At 42.5% G+C, this 19,197-nt stretch overlaps 1 protein-coding gene across 1 annotated transcript in view; it reads right to left on the bottom strand.

Moving 5' to 3' along the window:
* SBNO1 (strawberry notch homolog 1) overlaps positions 1–14,578 on the bottom strand; it is a 38,657-nt gene extending 24,079 nt beyond the window's left edge. The window contains exons 1-9 of the mRNA XM_033136391.1: positions 14,374–14,578; positions 10,172–10,299; positions 8,486–8,590; positions 7,007–7,316; positions 5,286–5,386; positions 3,914–4,010; positions 2,512–2,672; positions 2,253–2,386; positions 2,061–2,151 (exon numbers count right to left, since the gene is read on the bottom strand). Coding sequence (XP_032992282.1) covers positions 2,061–2,151; positions 2,253–2,386; positions 2,512–2,672; positions 3,914–4,010; positions 5,286–5,386; positions 7,007–7,316; positions 8,486–8,590; positions 10,172–10,297 — 1,125 coding nt within the window. The 5' untranslated portion in view covers positions 10,298–10,299; positions 14,374–14,578. The remainder of the gene's footprint in view (positions 1–2,060; positions 2,152–2,252; positions 2,387–2,511; positions 2,673–3,913; positions 4,011–5,285; positions 5,387–7,006; positions 7,317–8,485; positions 8,591–10,171; positions 10,300–14,373) is intronic.
* Positions 14,579–19,197: the final 4,619 nt, after the last annotated feature.

The raw sequence follows: 19,197 nt of genomic DNA, 5'->3' as shown, positions 1-19,197 counted from the left end.
GTTGAAACAAGATGCACATACCCAATATAAGCAGCAGTGTTAAGTGCAACACTGTGATCTTAATACTTCTACTTTCTCCACCATACATCATTTACATTTCCTCTATTTTTAAAGCTAAAGTTCAAATGAGAAATGTTCCTAATCTTGGAAAGCTTGTGCCTGTGCCATTTTATGTTTCTGCTGAAATAGTTCTAATACCAAGACACATGGAGAAATATTTTTTGCCTGAAATCTATGGTCACAAGTTACAATGTCCTTTTTAACTGTAACTGTAAAAGGTAAAGGTGGGTCCAGTTGCGAACAACTCTGGGGTTGCGGCGCTCATCTCGCTTTACTGGCCGAGGGAGCCGGTGTACAGCTTACAGGTCATGTGGCCAGCATGACTTAGCTGCTTCAGGCGAACCAGAGCAGCGCACGGAAACGCTGTTTACCTTCCCGCTGGAGCGGTACCTATTTATCTACTTACACTTTGACATGCTTTCAAACTGCTAGGTTGGCAGGAGCTGGGACCGAGCAACGGGAGCTCACCCCGTCACGGGGATTCAAACTGCTGACCTTCTGATCGGCAAGCCCTAGGCTCTGTGGTTTAGACCACAGTGCCACCCGTGTCCCTGTAACTGTACAACCCTGGAAAATGTATTTCCTAAACTAAAGGAAAGGACAGAGAAAAGGTGGGCTAACTCCCAGCATTCAGTAGACTATAGTAAGGGAAGAAGCCCAAATATTCAACTCTGCAAAGAGCATTAGACTTCTTTATTCAGTGTGAAAAGTGGCACTGGTATGGCACATTCAGTACAACTTTGCTCTTTATTAGAAATAGGGATACTGCAGGATTTTGTTTGGTACACATTTTTTTTAATGAATAACTTGATTTGTACTTCTCAGACCAATGCATACATTGTACCACTTATCCTTCAGTTTTTGCACTTGTTCACATTTTGTGACAAAGTTCTTGGCCCAAACATGTTCCAAAAAGCTTATTTTATAATAAACGGCATAAAGAAAAGAGTACAGAACTGTAGTGTGGTTAAGAAAATTCACAATTGATGCAGAACAGAGGACAGAGTGGATTTATGAGTGAACACATGCAAAAGAGAAGTGGACTGGAAATAGATCTGTCCATTCCCAATTAGAAACCTGCACAAATGCGGTCCTTTCCAAGAACTTGTTAAAATGTTATGCAGAGCTTCCACCCAGATCGATAAGACTCTTTTCCACTGTATATTTAACATCTAGTTGCCAATAACTCATTTGTTACTAGAATCTTACTGTTGCAAGTTTAATAGCAGGTTTGTTAAGTATATGAATGTATAAAAGATAATTAAGACATGGAGACTCATGTAAATAATGATTCATAAAACTAATCAATTAATTAATGAGGCTAGCAAGATATCCAATGCTGTAAAGCAAAGTACTAAAGAAGCATTTCCCACAACTAAATTTGTTGAGAAGAACAAATTTCAGTGGAAGAGTTCAGAAGCAAATTACTACCCAAATAAACTCAAGAAAGCTCAAGCAATTCTCATGTGTTTTAATAACTGGACACTACCCCCACCCCAATCCTGAAGTGCTCATCAAGCCTGTAGCAGTGCTCTAACACCATGCCAATATCTTGATTTTATAATACAGTGATACCCCGTGTTACGTAGCGCGATGCATAACACGAACGCCCCCCCCCCAAAAAAACCTGGAAGTAGCACGATTTGAGCGCTTCTGTGCATGCGTGAAGTGCGCAAAAGTGTTCTGTGCATCCGGGGGTCGCGTGCGTGCTCCGGAAACGCTTCCGGGTTGTGGCCGTTCTTAACTCGAACGTCCGCAACCCAGGGTGTGCGTAACCCGGGGTTCCACTGTACTGCACTGGAATAGCAGCATTCTAAGCAACTGTGTGCTACTTAGGCAGGAAGGCAACAAAACCATAAACAACAGGTTTTAGCATGTGTAAAGATATACACGAAGAGTCGGAGACGACTAAACGACAACAAAGATATACAGCATTTATATAACATGCATCTCACACAAGCATACCTAATACTTTGCTTCAAAGTAAAAAAATTCCACACCTTGTTTAATGAATGAACCAAAATGTTTTTTGCTCCAATATCTCTCAGATCTCTTTCTGCATCATATTTCAGATCATTTGAAACACTAAACCTAGAAGAGAGCAAACACAACTGTGAAGATACAGGCAAAAAAAAATGTTAAGGATCTTGCTTACCTAGTATTCCCCCCCCATTTAAGTGATCTCTACTTACCATACTGCCCTTTTTCTACCCAAGAGGTAGTTCTCATATATTATTCCAGCTATGGTCCTTCCTTTTCCTACACCTGCACCATCACCTATCAAGAAACCAGCTCTGTCTCCATTGGGTAGGAATGTTTCATGTTGCTGCAGAATGTTACAAAAAACAAGATAAAAGATTCAGCATAGCAGAAGTTACACACCAACCTCACACCTTCTGTAGCTGAACCAGAACTTGGTTCATTTTGAGTAAACATGAAACCATGACGTACCTGTGCTGCGTATGTAACAGCTTCAAGCTGCAATGCTGACAGCCAGCCACTATCAATACTCTCTTCAGGAATTGAAGACTTATACCAAACTTCTGGAGGGGTAACACTGGAGAGCGAACTGGTTTCTACCACTGGATCAGGATGACGCAGACCAATTTTTACTGTTTGTAGAATATAATACAAATATTATAGGCAACATCCTATCAGAGGTTACTTCAGCAACAGATAAATGTTTTAGTTACTCTAATTCAAACATTTGCTTTTAATAAAACTAAAGCTAAGAACGGCTCTAAATAAAAGTCTCTTAATCTACAAAGCCAGCAGGAATTCTGAGGGTTCATGAAGTAAAGGGCAGCAACTAGAGTTCTATCTCAGTGTGACTCATGATTTATATGCAGCCTTGTTTGCAAGATTTACATGTGATGGTATACAGGCCTAGCCCCATCTCTTGAAGTAATGCAAGGGACTAAAGATGCTCCACACAAAAATTAGGTGCATGCAAACCAACCACACTGCCTTAGAGCACATGACAAAGCCACCTTGCTGAAGCTAATGAGGTTTGAAGAAGAGGAGTTTGGATTTGATACCCCGCTTTTCACTACCCGAAGGAGTCTCAAAGCGGCTCACATTCTCCTTTCCCTTCCTCCCCCACAACAAACACTCTGTGAGGTGAGTGGGGCTGAGAGACTTCAAAGAAGTGTGACTAGCCCAAGGTCACCCAGCAGCTGCATGTGGAGGAGCGGAGACACGAACCTGGTTCCCCAGATTACGAGTCTACCACTCTTAACCACTACACCACACTGGCTCTCGAGTTGAGTTGGTAGAATGCCTGGATGCGATATCCCATATATGTCACCTTGAGCTCCATGATGGAAGATGCAGGACATAAATGTACTCAACACATGAAACAAACATCTGCGGATTGCTTACTCAAGCAAGAGGCAAAAATGCCCTGAAGAAATAATCCATTGAAGTGATATCCTAAAAGGTGCCTTGGATAAACACAAAGGCAATTCTGCCTATGCAAGGAATTCCCTTTCCTAAATTCCTGCAATTCCCCTTGGGCAGCACATACTTCCATTTGTGTAACTATCCAGTATGTTTCATTACATCATTCTAGCCCCCGCAACACTAGTACGAAAAACATCTAGAGATCTGTGGAGAGCGGAGAAGGCAGATGTTCACAGTGACATCCTCTATGATTTTATTGTCTAAATTATGCCAATGAAGGCTGAATGAATGAATCTAGAGATATGTTGAGACGTAGTCTTCAAATGAAAAGAGGTAGGAGATATACTAATACACACTACAACAATTATCTACTTACAAGAAAGATATTGGTATACCTGTGTGGTTTAATAATTTTAAACAGTTGAATAACCTAAACAGTTGAATAACATACATTTTATGGGCATGTACTCTGCATACGTCTCTGCGTGACCCATTTCTTCTTCATCTTCTTCTTCAGGCTCTTCTTCCTCTTTTGCTACTGGCACTTTCTGCAGCAAAGATGAATATTTGTTAAATTGTACTGATACAGAAACAGCAATGCTGAAGACTAATCAGCCAAAAGACGCAGATACACCAACAGAGAAGAATGCTCATGTTTTAAAAGTACTATGCCAGACTTCCAGGTGTGCTGCAGGCTATGGCGGACGATGGGGTTCGCTTGTCGTGAGCAACCCAATTGCTGCGAAGAGGCGGGAAGGGAGCACTGGCAAAGCACCTTCTCTAAAAAGCGTGAAAGGAAAATTTGGGTTCCAGAGGCTCCAGTGGTGTCAGGAATGCTCTCTAGTAGCCCCCAAAGCTCCGGAGGGAGCCATGGAAGATCTGAGATTGAGCACAGACACACAGCGTGATCAAGACCTCACAATAAAATGCTTCAAGTGCCACCATTAAAGCAGCGACTTCTCTTAAAAGTAAAAGGAATTTGGACCAATTTGGACATGGTCATAAAAAAACATTTAATAAGAAAATATCAATTGGATCCACTCCAGGGAGGGAAAGAGGAAGTCCCCCCTGCAAGCAGCTATTGATCTGCATGGAATAAAATCTGCAGGGACTAAGAGAAGAATAAATAAAATACCCGCTAATGATTTTTATTTTTAAGCGTTCCATGCATAATTTTAAGGCTTTAAAGTTCTTTTCCGGCAAGCTTGCCAAACTGCAAGATAATCAGCAAGACACTGGAAAGGTAAGAGAAGAAAGTGGGGTGTGAACTTTGTGATCTTAATACTTTAAAGAAAAATATTTATTTCCTTTGCTTCTTTTTATGAACTAAATGAGACAGGCACTGTATGTATGCCTTTAAAATTTAAATATTAAATTGGGACTGGCTTGGAAATATTTTTAGAGCATGCCATAAATGGATGGTTAAATATATTTATTGTTGTTTCTATTATTATTATTATTATTATTATTATTATTATTATTATTATTATTATTATTGCCCAATACGAGACCAGAAACGATTTGGAGGTGGGGTATTTGTTTTTTAAAAAATAAACCTAAATCTTGACAGTTGTAGGCACCTGTAAATATAGCTGGGTAGGGAACTCCCAAGTCACAGTACAACGAGAAAGGCTTTCCCTAATCTCTGTATATGCAGAGCAAGACCTCAGTAGACCTTAAGGAGAAGAATTATTTGTTACAGGAACAGGCACTCCTTCAGTAGCTTCTATATATGGCTTTTGGGTGCAGGGAATTCAAATTTTCAGAAACTGTGTTCCATTGGAGAGCAATGTAAACCTCGCTGCTGAGGAAGTTGCACCTACCATTGTAGGAGAAAAGCTTCTCATTTTCATGTCATTTATCCATATTCTTGCTACTTCTTTAGTAGACGCCTCCTTTTTTACAGTACCATTGCTTAGATCAGCTACAAAGAGAAAATTTCCAAGTTAATATATAACAAATTAAATTTTCTAGAATACAATCAAATCTTCTCTATAGTTGAATGCTGAGTCAGAGCATGTAAATTTCTGCCAATCTTAAACAAACAAACAAACAAACATCAGTTTCTCAACAGGTTCTGCCACAGCAACACTAAACAGGTTGCTGGCTGTTAGACCAGGGCTACTAGTGCAGGTGCCACCATTAAATCAAACTTACATCTGGATCACCTTGAAGGGTGAGTTAAAGAGAGGAAGCCCAATTCCCAGTTTTAGCAGTGAAACCAATGTTGATCTTACCTGATTTGGTGGCATTTACAACCATTGTAGAAACTACAATTATTTCTGGAAGAAAGTCAACATTTTGGGGTCTAAATAATTTTTAGATTATTTAGATGAACACATAATTTAGCAGTCTCTCTCTCTCTTCATCCAAATCAATAATATGGCAATAGTACTCATCACTTGATATGATTCTGGGATGTATATGTTATGTTCAAAGACTTGCAGAAATTATTTAATTTCCATGTGTCACATCCATGGCCCCTAGACAAAATGTACTTAAAGAAAACAATTTCACCACACCTTTTATGAATCAGAATGTAAGGCTAAAATGTAACTCTATTTTCACAGATTTTCAAAACCAAGAAAACATTCATGTGTTTCTATGCTACTTAAGAAGAGTCTTCATTCACAGAAATAACATGCCCCCCAAAGAGCCTTTATCTTTATGCAAGGGCTTGCTTTCCATCACAGTCTGCATTTAGAGAAAATGAAACAGAGCAAGTATGTTCTAAACAAGAGTCCCATTTGTAAAGGTACTCAAATGTAAACTTCATGACACAGGTTAGCTATTAATGCACACCATGCCCAGCAATTCACCTACATCAGCCTTCACTAACTTGGTGCCCTCCAAACATTTTGGATTATAAGTTCTATTAGCAGTGCTGCCTGTGGAGGTCATCAGGTGGGCAGAGGTTGGCCTACTGTATTACATCCTACAAAGTTTACTACTTATTTTGAAGAGTCACATTAACATAGTTGGCCTGTCCAGTTTATGCTTGCACACCATTCTTGTTGTAAGATGCTGTAGCAAAAAAATCAGGCTGAATACCAAATATCTAACATGGCCTTCGCCAATCTGGTACCCTCAAAATGTTTTAAACTATGAACTATTATCCCCAGCCAATGTGGCAAATGATAAGAGAAGATGATAGCTGTAGTCCAAAAATTGTGGAAAGCACCAAGTTGAGGAAAGGTTTGAATTTGATATGCCGCTTTATCACTACCCGAAGGAGTCTCAAAGTGGCTAACATTCTCCTTTCCCTTCCTCCCCCACAACAAACACTCTGTGAGGTGAGTGGGGCTGAGAGACTTCAAAGAAGTGTGACTAGCCCAAGGTCACCCAGCAGCTGTATGTGGAGGAGTGGAGATGTGAACCCGGTTCACCAGATTACGAGCCTACCGCTCTTAACCACTACACCACATTGGCGATCTAGCATAAAGACAAATGGCTGCTATGGAGTCTGCAATGAGCATGCTAGATTATTCTGTTCAAGTCCCCCCAAAACTAATACTCCATCCAGTCAGCTTCTTAAGCCACTTACTTGCAGCTGTCGCAACTGGCTGAGCAATGTTGGGAGGTGGCTTCAGCTTCATCAGCTCATTAAGACTATTGTTTTTTAGCAGATCTTTTAGCTGGATCTGGTCCTTGGGAGTTGTGGTAGTCAGGGCATTCCGAACTGCTGGCGCTGCAACTGATGGCCGGGTAGTGGTGCTGGTCTGTATAATTTTTGCTACAGTGATCGTCTGCCTGGTAGTGGTGACAGGGGTTGTTTTTGTCATTACTATGGTAGTTCCCAGAGTAGGGAGCTGGTTTATTTGATTCAACACAAAGGTTGTAGTTGATGGTGGTTGCTAAAGAAAGAACAGAAAGATCATTATCGTTTGCTGGAAAACCAAACTTAAAATTGTTATTTAGTCTTGGCCTGTAAGTGAAAGTGAAAACTTAAAACTGAATAGTTCTGGTTTCAATTTCAGACTCCACAGCAGTAGCTCATTTGTTTGCTTGACCTGGGCAAGATAGAAGTGTTTGTATAAAATCTTTTTTAGAACATTTGGTTATGATATCTAATAATAAAAAGTAGTGCTTGCAATAATTAATATAATGAAAGCAATGAATGGGGGAAATGGGTAGATATATACTTTGTAGGCAGGAGTTGGCCTACAATGCATCAACAATGAAAAAAAATTGCATGCAGAAACTGAGCAACTCTGAGTTGGTGGGGAGGGAATTAATATGGGGTACTTATAAAGCTTTGTTTTTTGTTTTTAAAAACACATGCTAAGTTAACTCTGGGGCATCAGAAAAGTTCTCAACACAACTTACCCTACGCAAGTTTCCTAACTTAGATAAAAGTTAAGTAATTTTTAAAGGACCTTTTCCTGGGTTCCCTCCTCCCTAAATTACTATTTAGAATTTTTGTTGCGCTGTCATTTTAATAGTGGGTGGCATCCAATGTTTTTGCTGTAAGTGGATGCGGCTTTCATTCATTATACAATGTTGATGGTGTGGGCAGTTTGGACCTGTTTAGTACAACACGTCTTAAGAAGCACCATATACAATACTAAGGGTTCCAAATATACTCAAGTAAACTGTCTCCCCAAGGTAGATTTGGCCCTAACCATACAATACAGACATGAATCAGCATGATATGCAAGACAGTGAACACTGAACTCTACACTGTAGTTTAACACCTTTCCCATAGAAAAAACTGTTTTTTGATAGCCATTCTGTAATACAAGGTACTTGCAGGCAAATTTCTGCCTACTCATTTTTCTTTCTTCATGTAATCAATTCCATCAGAGGCAAAGGGTCCAACTCACATACTTACTGTATTTTTCCATGTATAAGACTAGGTGTTTTCCCTTTAAAAATGTCAGAATTTTGGGGGCGTCTTATACACGGATACATCTCCCCCATTTTCTTAAATCAGAGTCCCCAAAAAGAGGGGGTGTCTTATACATGGGGGTGTCTTATAGGCAGAAAAATACAGTAATTAAGGCTTTACCAGTACTTCTCTTACCCTGATGTTCAGCACAGCTGGAGAAGATGCAGTCTGTGGTTCTGTTTTAACAGCAAGTGATGCTTCAGTTTCCATGCCCAGTTCTAATGCGCTAACTGGGGCTGACTAAAGAAAGACAGAGAGAATAAAGTTAAGTTGTGGAACATATCTTGGAAACAACATTCAATTAAGACAAGCATCTCATTTGCTTTGCCTTTTTATTTATCTATTTAATACAGTCTACAGTTAAAAGGAAGCAAAGGCAGTCAGCAATGAAATTGCTCTGCAACCTGACTGAATGGCTTAATACCAAATGACAGTTGGAGAGCTTTTATTCCTAGATATATCCCAAAGAAGATACCGTATGCGCAGACATGCAATATGTGTTCACAACAGGTATGCAGATATTCCACACAACTCTTACACTTACTTCTGAAAAATAAAAAACACTGACAACTGTGACCTCATGCAACAACACATATTTTTATATAGTGATTGTAGGAGTCCTCTTCAGGCATTTGCGACGGAGTTTCTATACGGAGTGACAGTGGTGCCCTGCACGCTCACCCTACATTCTCCATGCAATCACAGTGCTATAGCTCAGTGTTTCTCAACCTTTTTCCGACCATGGCTCACTTTCGATCTTGTTTCCTTCCTGTGGCCCTCCTGTCCTACTGGACAGCTTGGTGCATACAGTACTGGAGTGCGGAAGTGGGAAGGAGAAGTGGAAGTGATGCTGCCATAGAGTACGTGTGGCAATCCATCCACTGGGAAGCATGGTCACTTCTCTGTTCACTCTACTTGTTTTCTATTTTCTTCTGTTTGTGTGATGGCCCCCCATTTACCTTTGGCCCCCTTGGAATAACAATGCTATAGCTTACACCATTAACCTACACCAGTGATGGCCAAACTTGGCCCTCCAGCTGTTTGGGGACTACAACTCCTATCATCGCTAGCTAACAGGACCAGTGGTCAGGAATGATGGAAATTGTAGTCCCAAAACAACTGGAGGGCCGAGTTTGGCCATCACTGGCCTACACACATCTCCTCCTCAGTATCAAAAGGAGGGCAGCACAGGGCACATTAGCAAGAGTGGGACAAGCACACAGTCCCTCTCCATTATGACTTCAATGGCATGAATCGAAATGCTTAAACGAGGCTAGGTTATTGCAATTAATTTGGAAGGCAAGACTGACCAGGTGATGGATCTGTTATTATTAAATGCTTAAAATTTTGCAACAGACATAAGTAGCACCACAGGCAGAAATACAAAATGTTACAATGTCACAGGAGAAACTTTTCCAAACTTTCTACCACTAGGAGCAGCACATAACCTGAAAAGTTTATTTCCTAGATTTTATCACCCCATCTCTAGCCACAACACTAAAGCACATTATTGACTTGGAACTGGGCAAATTTAATGTACAAGAGGCTAGGATACAATGTTTGCACCCAAACTGAAGTTAGGCCCACTTATTCAACAGCCATGTTGTTTCATATTCAAGCTATCACTTTGTTTTAGTGTAGAATAGGTAACTTTTTAAATATCATTTTCCCTTTTCAATCACCCAGTATAATAATAATAATAATTTATTATTTGTACCCCGCCCTTCTGGTTGGGTCTCAAGTATCAGCATTGTACTTGTAAAGAAAAGGCAGCTCAAACGTTATTACAGTAACCAATTTAAGTGTTTTTGGTTTATCAACCTGCTGAACAGCTGGAGCTGGGGTTGCAAGACCCATATCTGTAGACTCAATATCAAACAGGTCATTTGGGCTGATTCCACTTTCACTCAAAGCAGCAAGCAACAGATCTTGTCCTGGTTCCACCATCTCTGAAACAAAGCAAATTTACAATTAGGTGGTTTAAGTGGCAAGAACTCAAGAAGACAATCCTCCTGCGCGCTTTCCACAACCACAGCTACAGCACCTATGAAGTTCTCAGACAACTCTAAAAAATACTAGAAAATTGTAAAATTATTCATAAAGCATTTAAGTCTTCTCCACGGCATTAGGTGAAGAACTGTTGCTCCTGTTAGGTAAAGACTATTAGATTAGGTCACACTTCTATTGTTCCAAAGGACCACCATGTCACTGGGATTTGCTTCTAATAAACATATTTAAAATCAGGGCATTGGAAGATTTGGTCAGAGCAGTGGAAATTAAGTTACAAATAACTATGTTTACAGCAACTATGCTGTTAGAATGTAGAGGGATTCTGACAACAGTTCATAGTTAAGAGGACTGCATGCCTTGTTTGCCAAGCCAGTGATGGGCAACTGTTTTGACAAGTGAACCTAAAGTCTGAGGTATTAGGTCAGAGGTCGGGAACCCATAGCCCTCCATATGTTGCTTAAATACAACTCTTGTCAGGGATCTTGTCTTCTTCGCATGATAGTAGGCAGGAGTGCAGGCATGACTATGCCACATCTAAGCTAGTGGGTTCTTCTACTCTCTTCCAAGAGTGCCTCAAACCTTTGTTGCCTGTGTCACACAAGAAAGGGGTACCACATGTTGGCCACAGCCACCTGTGTAAGTTGGCCAAATTATAATGTATCACTCTCAACACTTTTATTTTTTTCTGCTTTGGGTCCTTAATATGGACATTATCACCTGGTTCTACTTTTCTGTAAAGTCTGCTCAGCATGTATGGTTGCTATACTCTGACCATATTCAATACTGTTAACTTTAAATGTAGAGACACAATTTTTCTTTCATTTACTACAACAACTGTTTGCATTAGACTAACCCTTCCCATAACAAGGAAGGTAATACCATTAGTTTCCAGTAATGAAGAGCACATATAAGAGTGAACTACCAAAAAGCAATACTAAAACAAATTTACTATTAAGGTTATTCTCCCTTGAGTTTTGAATGAATTCGTCTCTGAAGTTGTGTGCAGCTATTTTCATGTGTGTGTGTGTGTGTGTGTGTGTGTAACCTTCCAGCTGAATCATTTTTAAGGTGGATTACAGTGGTTGTAATAAAGTACACTTTGCCCTCAAACTGTGGTGTGTGTGTGTGTGTGTGTGTAGTGTGTGTGTGTGTAGTGTCCTTCCTTGGAGGTCTTTAAGCGGAGGCTTGACAGCCATCTGTCAGGAATGCTTTGATGGGTTTCCTGCTTGGTAGGGGGTTGGGCTGGATGGCCCTTGTGGTCTCTTCCAACTCTATGATTCTATGATGGATGGGGCCTTTGAAAATAGTTTGGAAGCTTCAGTTACTGCAGCCTGACTACTGACAGGTTTAAGATGAGCAGAACAGAACACCAATTCTGTTCACATTAAATTGGTTGCATGTATGCTTTTAAACTCTTTATGATTCAGGAGCCCAATATTATTGGGAAAGGCATTCCAGAAATGAACATACCTGGACCCTTGGATCATTATGTGAGGCCCTTCTCCAGGTGCCTCCTCTGAGGGAGGCTTGGAAGGTGGTGGCAAAGGGAGGCGGCCTTTTCAATAATGGTTCCACATCTGTGAAATGCTCTCTTTAGGAGGCCTGCTTGGCACCGTCACTGACATCTTTTCAGCCCCAGTCTAAGAGACAATTTACCCAGGCCTTTGATAAATTCAGTTGAGTTTGGTTTACAACCAAAGCTTCCTGTAGCTGTTGCTGGGGGTGGGGTTTTTATATGTTGCATGAAACATTTCCCCCTTGCCTACAGTACAAAGTCTTTGTGTATATGTTTTTAAATGTAAGTCACTTGGAGAACTTTTAGGTAACAAATTATTAATACATTTAATAAACAATAATAATATGAAACCAGGTCAAGGATAAAATATATTCATTATTAAAAGATAATCTCAGGAAAGCCTGTGAAAATTACTGTGGTCATTTATCAGGATTTTAAGTTGAATACAACAGCTTTCAAAAAGTACCATTTACAGTGGTGCCCCGCTAGACGAATGCCTTGCTAGACGGAAAACTCGCTAGACGAATGGCATTCGTCTAACGGAAGCTGTCATTGCCGCTTCGCTAGACGAAAAAATTCGTAGAACAAATTATTTTCGTCTGGCGGGGCACCACTGTATTTCAAGCAGAATGTTTTCTGTCTTTGAAGCAAGAAAATATACTCATGTTCACAAAATAGATCCAGGTAGGTTGTTCTCCCCTATCAAACTCTGAGAATTATGTTCACAAATTTAAACTGGCAGGGTTAATAGTCAGGTATGATGTTCACAATTATGTTCACAAAGTTAAACTAGCAGGGTTTATGGTCAGGGATGATATGAGTTGCAATTCAGCAACTTCTGGAAGGACACAGGTTGCCTGGCTCTGGGTTAAACAGACTTTGGATCTATTTCACAAATTAATGTTTCCCATAACAATGCTGATTCCACAGGAATGCCGCAAAAAAGTTCCTATATGGATCACCAGATCTTAGCCTTCCACATAAACCACATGTGCAGGACATAAACCTCCGGGTTGGGTTATATCCACCTGTGTAATTGTTATACACATGGTATTGCTTGATCAACTAGAACACCCCCTCTTAGTAGCAGACTTTTACATTTCACTGAAAGATGAAAGTCTGCTTGCTGAGATAAGGAAAGAGAACTAGAAACATCCAATGAAAATGATTTCTGCTTAGTCAGGCAGGAAGAACTACAGCTGTCCCCACATTTTAAATGCAGCCAATTCTCTTTAGAATTTACACACCTCAACAAGGTAGCTCAAGGCATTCTTTGACAATGGACTATATAAGCTGAAGATAGTAACTTCTTTCACATACAAAGGAAAGAAACAAATCCCAGCTCACTGGAAAAAGCTCCATCTGCAAGCATGCTATTGCCACTGGCAAACTGCAGTGGAGTTTGTTCTGACCTCTCATAGTTGAAAGAGCCTGTGAAAGAGTATGTTTATATACAGTATAGAGCAAGCCAGAACAGCCAGCTGCTATTTCAAAACATTGGAGTTGAAAGACCATGCTTCTTTCTTATCTCTAACCTTGATGTATCCACTATTAACATTTAGATTTAGGCAAGGTGTGTGCAAGGACCTTGGTTTAGAAATGGACCATATACAATTACAGTGCTATACATATAGGGGATTACCTGTTACACACTCAATCCTCACCATCTTTCTTTTCTGCCCAGCCTGTGTGGAAGCAGGGGGTGCTAGATGATTAGTTCAATTAAGGTGGAAATAAGACCCTATCCGAACGAAGACACTAGGTCAGTGGTAGCCCATGTGCTGTCCTCCATATTTCACAAGACTACAATACGCATCAGTACAAGCTGGCATGGCCAATGATGAAGCATGATGGGAACTGCAGTCAAACAGTATCTGGAGGGCACCAGGCTAAGCTGCACCAGGAGCTGCAAGGCTCTTCCAACAGTAAAACAGCACTGTATTCTGGCATAAACCGCAAAGGAAGTAGAAAAACCCATTCCTAATGGGGAAGGAGGGAGAAGACCCCTTGCACCATAGTCAAATTGAAAGGAAAACGCATTAAGATTTTTTGGGTGAGTGTGTGAAGGAGACGACACACCAGCTTAGTTACTTTCTTCACAGGGGTGGCTTTACAGCAGCTTCCTCCTCTCTTATGTCTGTTATATGGGGGCAGTTATGCTTATTCTCAACCTGAAGAGCTGGGGAAAGGAAGAGCCCCCTCCCCGCAATTTAACAGAGAACTTCAGGGCTCTGCGCTGTGTTGTTGTTATTAAGCCAGGCTGGGGCGTGCTGAGGGGAGGGAAGAGGAGGAAGAAAACGGTCCCCTGTGCAGGACTGAGGGAGGGGACCCAAGAGCAACATCTGAGAGAAGGTTGGGGGGGGGGCGCTTCTTCCTTCAATACAGCAAAGCTACGAGAGACAGAGAGAGAGACGGCGGGGTGGCAGCAGAAGGCCCCCCCCCCACCTACGGATGAAAACAAAAACACAACAGAAGGCGCGGGACAGGAGGGACTCACTCTGGCCGTCTTTCTGGAGCAGCGCCGGGATTCCTTCCGCCGAGCTCCTCTCCCTCCTCGACGCCTCAGCCGCTTTCTAACTCGCCGCCGCCATCTTTGCGCGCCCGCCTGCCCTCCCCTCGCGCAGAGAGGGCAGGGGGAGGGAGGGGGCGGCGCAGCGGTGCGCGACGAGGGAAAGGCTCGCGGCGGCGGGTGACGCTGCGCCACGTGACCTCAGCAGGATGGTTCGACTGACTGCTAGAGCTGCTGCCGCCGCCTTCTTCTGCCCGGAGACGCGCGACTCCACTGCGCAACCACGTGACCATCGCCCGGATTCCTCCGCCCCTCCCGTCTCCCTTTCCCCTCGCGCCCAGGGAAACGCGAGTGCGCACGCGTCCTCCTTTCTCTCCTCCTCGTCGTCACCACAAGCTCCTTCACCGCCTTCCCTCGTATCACGTGGCGGGCTTCCCGGACGATCTTTCGCCGCGTCCCTTGGTCACGTGGCCCGCCGTTTCCTCACGCTCTTTCCTTTCTTCAGAGAAATGCGAAGGGGAGGGGTGAAGAGGAAAGAGAAGGGCGGGGGGAAGACGCGGGATGAGGTTTCTAAAATGCGAACCCCCTCCATGAATCCCGATGCCGGCTCGTAGTTCGCTGAAGTAACCCGCAAGCTGCCGCTTCAGGCTCGACTCCTGGCCTAGGCCCGGTTTTTTTCCCCGTTGGGAGGGGCAAAAAGGAGGAGGTCGAGGAGACGACCGTTGGGAGTCACGTGATGCTGCCTCCCAAGATGGCGGCGCCGTGCGTGCTCACGCAAGAGTAAGAGGTCACACGTGCGTCCGCATCGCGAGAGTTTGTTATTCGTGTGGTATGACGGGAGAGAGTCGTGCCTCCCGAGAGAGCCATGATGAGAAGGTCCGGGTGCGCAGATAAGGCACCGCGCAAGCGCGCACGCGGTTCTCTTTCGCATGGGAAGTATCCGCAGCAACGCGTGTTGCATTTGGCTCCATTCCCTAAATTATATCTGCACGTCCTCGTCTTCGGAGCCAGCGCGGCATAAAAACTGAAGACCAGTTGCTCTGCCTCTCTACCTCTCAAAGTCGAATTTGGTTCCTTTAATCTTTCAACGGTCCCATTTCTTATTACTACTATTACTATTTAGTATAGAAATACAAAAATACATAACACAAAACGAAACAAAAAAACAATGACTCCACCCACGCACAAAACCATTTAAAAGGCTGTACTTAGATAGCCGTTGGTGTACTGTAATAGAGGAATGTTTTTGTCTGGCACTGGCACCTACCGGTATTTACAGATATGGGTAGGTAGCCGTGTTGGTCTGCCATAGTCAAAACAAAATTTAAAAAATCTTTCCAGTAGCACCAACTAAGTTTGTTCTTGGTATGAGCTTTCGTGTGCATGCACACTTCAGAACATCTATCTACAGAGCATCTTATTGTTACCACATATACAGTACTGTGACATACTATGAATGCGCAAAACTCCCCAATAAAGGCCTCATGGGAAAAGCTGCGTAAAAATTTCCTAGTGTTTTTATTTAGAATCTTTTGTCTGATTCTGTTATGAGTCTGTATGAGTCTCACCATCATACAAGGGGCAGAAACAGAGCAGATGCCATCAGATGGGACTCTGGTCACATCCATAGCACAATGGCTTCTTCCAAAGAATCTTGGGAGATGTAGTTTCCTCAGTTTCAATTTCCACCACCCTTAACAAACTACAGTTCCCAATTACAGGTAGGTAGCCGTGTTGGTCTGCCACAGTCAAAACAAAATAAAAAAATTCAAAATATTCCTTCCAGTAGCACCTTAGAGACCAGCTAAGTTTGTTATTGTTATGAGCTTTCGTTTGCATGCACAGTTCCCAGGTTCCACAGTTCCCAGGATCCTTGGGGGAAAGCCATGTGTTTTAAATGCACTGACAGCTATGGAAAAAAGGTTAAGACTGGATCTGAAAGTCCTCCATTTCTGAAATAAAACTTCCTGTTGCCACTTCTCAGTGTTTTCTTTTTCTGTGGTGTAGAGCATTCTTCAATATTTTAGGCATCTTTTTATTCACTCACAGGACTTTGGGAGCTGTGCTGCTGCTCATCTTTTATTGGGGTGGGGTGGACTTATATGGTTGTGCACCATCCCAATCTCCAAACAGTGAGAGATGCCAGGGGCTCCAGGCACTCACCCAGGATTTGGTTTCCTTGGAATGAGGGACAGTGGAGACTGTTGTCTTTATGATTCTCCTGAGACAGACGGATACCAACAATATACATACATACATACATACATACATATACATATGTTGGGAGAAGCTATATACAGTGTGTGTGTGAGTGTATATATATATATATATATATATACAAACACACATAGCTTCTCACAGCCTTGGATTCAAGTAGAACTCAAGCATGGCTCTTGCCACTATTTTTCTTGAAAAATTGGTGCTGGAACTCACTATTAAGACCCCTGAGAGGTGCTGGAACTGAGTTCTGGTGAGTTCCAGCTGCAAAGGAAAGCCCTGGCTCTCACACTCTGGCTTCTGCCTGCTTCTAGCCCAGCTGTCTCTCACACAGGACTCTGGTTTTGTCTTTCTTACTAGGAGCCAGGTGAGGGAGGGCCCCCACCCATTTGCCCTCTGACAGAAAGCCACTTCCTTTAGCAGACTAAGGACCATTAGGTAAAGGTAAAGGGACCCCTAACCATTAGGTCCAGTTGTGTCCGACTCTGGGATTGAGGCACGCATCTCGCTTTATTGGCCGAGGGAGCCGGAGTACAGCTTCCGGGTCATGTGGCCAGCATGACTAAGCCGCTTATGGTGAACCAGAGCAGTGCACATAAACGCCATTTACCTTCACACTGGAGTGGTACCTATTCATCTACTTGCACTTGCACTGCTTTCGAACTGCTAGGTGGGCAGGAGCTGGGACTGAGCGACAGGAGCTCACCCCATCACGGGGATTCGAACCGCCGACCTTCTGATCAGAAAGCCATAGGCTCTGTGGTTTAACCCACAGCGCCACCCATGTCCCTTACTAAGGACCATACTTATATGATAACTATGACCTTTCCCTGGCTAATTCAACAATGGAATCCGCTAATGGATTTTAACCCTTGCTGGATTCAGGAATTAGAAGGGATGCAGGCATCATACAGCCTAACCTCCACTCCAGTTTACACCATTATGTTACAGGAGGCACATTTGAGGTGTTTTGTGTTTATACATTTTTTTTATTTAAATATTAGTTGAATTGTTTTAACGAATTGACCTTCATGGTCTCATCCAACTCTACAATTCTATGATTCTAACTTGTATTTTATGTTGAGACACTTCAAGACTTTTATATAAAAAGCAACTATTAAATAATAAATAATAGCTATTAAAGAATAATCTCACTTGTAAAGAATGCTCACAACTTCAGCAGCGCCATAGTTGCATGTCTCCTCAGAAGTAAAACTCATTGTGTTTCAGTAGTTATGCACTGCATATTGGGAGAAGGCAACAGGATCTGCAATGCATTGTGTTTTACAAGAGCTCCAAGATTCACCAACAGGAGTCAGGTGAAAAAAAACATTCACTTAGGGCCCACCCATACTGCTGATTAAGGTGGGTAGAAAGCTCCCTGTACCTCCATTGATTCTTTCTTGTCTATAGCAGTGTTTTTCAACCACTGTTCCGCGGCACACTAGTGTGCCGCGAGATGTTGCCTGGTGTGCCGTGGGAAAAATTGAAAAATTCAAGAGAATTACTTTATATATAGTCAATATAGGCACAGAGTTAATTTTTTTAACATTTTCTAATGGTGGTGTGCCTCGTGATTTTTTTCATGAAACAAGTGTGCCTTTGCCCAAAAAAGGTTGAAAAACACTGGTCTATAGGATGTTGTCCTATAGACAAGTCCTATATCACTGCTTTCCCACACTTTTTTCTCTCTCAATCCGGACTTTCTCTTATCCTCTCCTTCTTGGATTATCCCTGATATGAGAAAAATAGAGATTGTGGGAGGGAAAATGAGGGAAGGCCAGGGTAGGGTAATTTTAAGATGTTTCAGTATTTTAACCTTTGTATATATTTAAAGTAGGTTTGTCATTTTTTTATCGGTGTTATTATTTAATCTTTTGTAAACCGATTTGAAGGTGGGTTTTTTTTTATAATCAAACAATGAAACGAGCAAACAAGCAAGCAAACAGATTCCACACATGTTTTACAGCCTTAGGGTGCAACCCTAAACTCCCTTATTGGAGAAAAAGCCTCAGTTTGAACACCGTGGCACTTTCTATCAGATACGTGTGTTACCTTATGCCGGTGTTTATCAAACTTGGGTCCCCAGCCGTTGTTGGACTACAAGTCCCATCAACCCTAGCTAGCAGGACGAGTGGCCGGGAGATAATGGGAGTAGTAGTCCAACAACAGCTGGGTACTTACGCCTACTACACATAACTCGAAACTGTTACACACACGTGGAGTTAGTCCCGCAGAGAGGAGGGACAACTATCACCCGTCTCCTCCTATCATGCGCCTGCTCTCCCCCTCGCTCGCCAATCAGCGGCAGCCGAACGCCAATTTTAAACACTCCTCTTCGGGAAGCTGTTCTGAGGTTCAAGTGCATAAAAGGGAGCCGTAGCCAACCAGAGGCCGGGAAAACGTGAGCGACGGGCAGCCGGACCAATCGAACGACAAGGATAAACTCCACTGTATCCATTTTTTGAAAGCGGTTGAGAGGCTGGGGAAAGCCTCCCGCATCTTTGCTGCGGATTGTCAAAAGCGGGGAGAAAGGAGCTCCCCTTCGCTGGTTTTCGTCTGGCACGTTTGCTGCTGGCTGTGAGCTTTGCTATT

Source organism: Lacerta agilis, chromosome 17 (genome assembly GCF_009819535.1).
Source record: "Lacerta agilis isolate rLacAgi1 chromosome 17, rLacAgi1.pri, whole genome shotgun sequence".
NCBI lineage: Eukaryota > Metazoa > Chordata > Lepidosauria > Squamata > Lacertidae > Lacerta > Lacerta agilis.
This window is presented reverse-complemented; position numbering and strand designations above follow the sequence as displayed.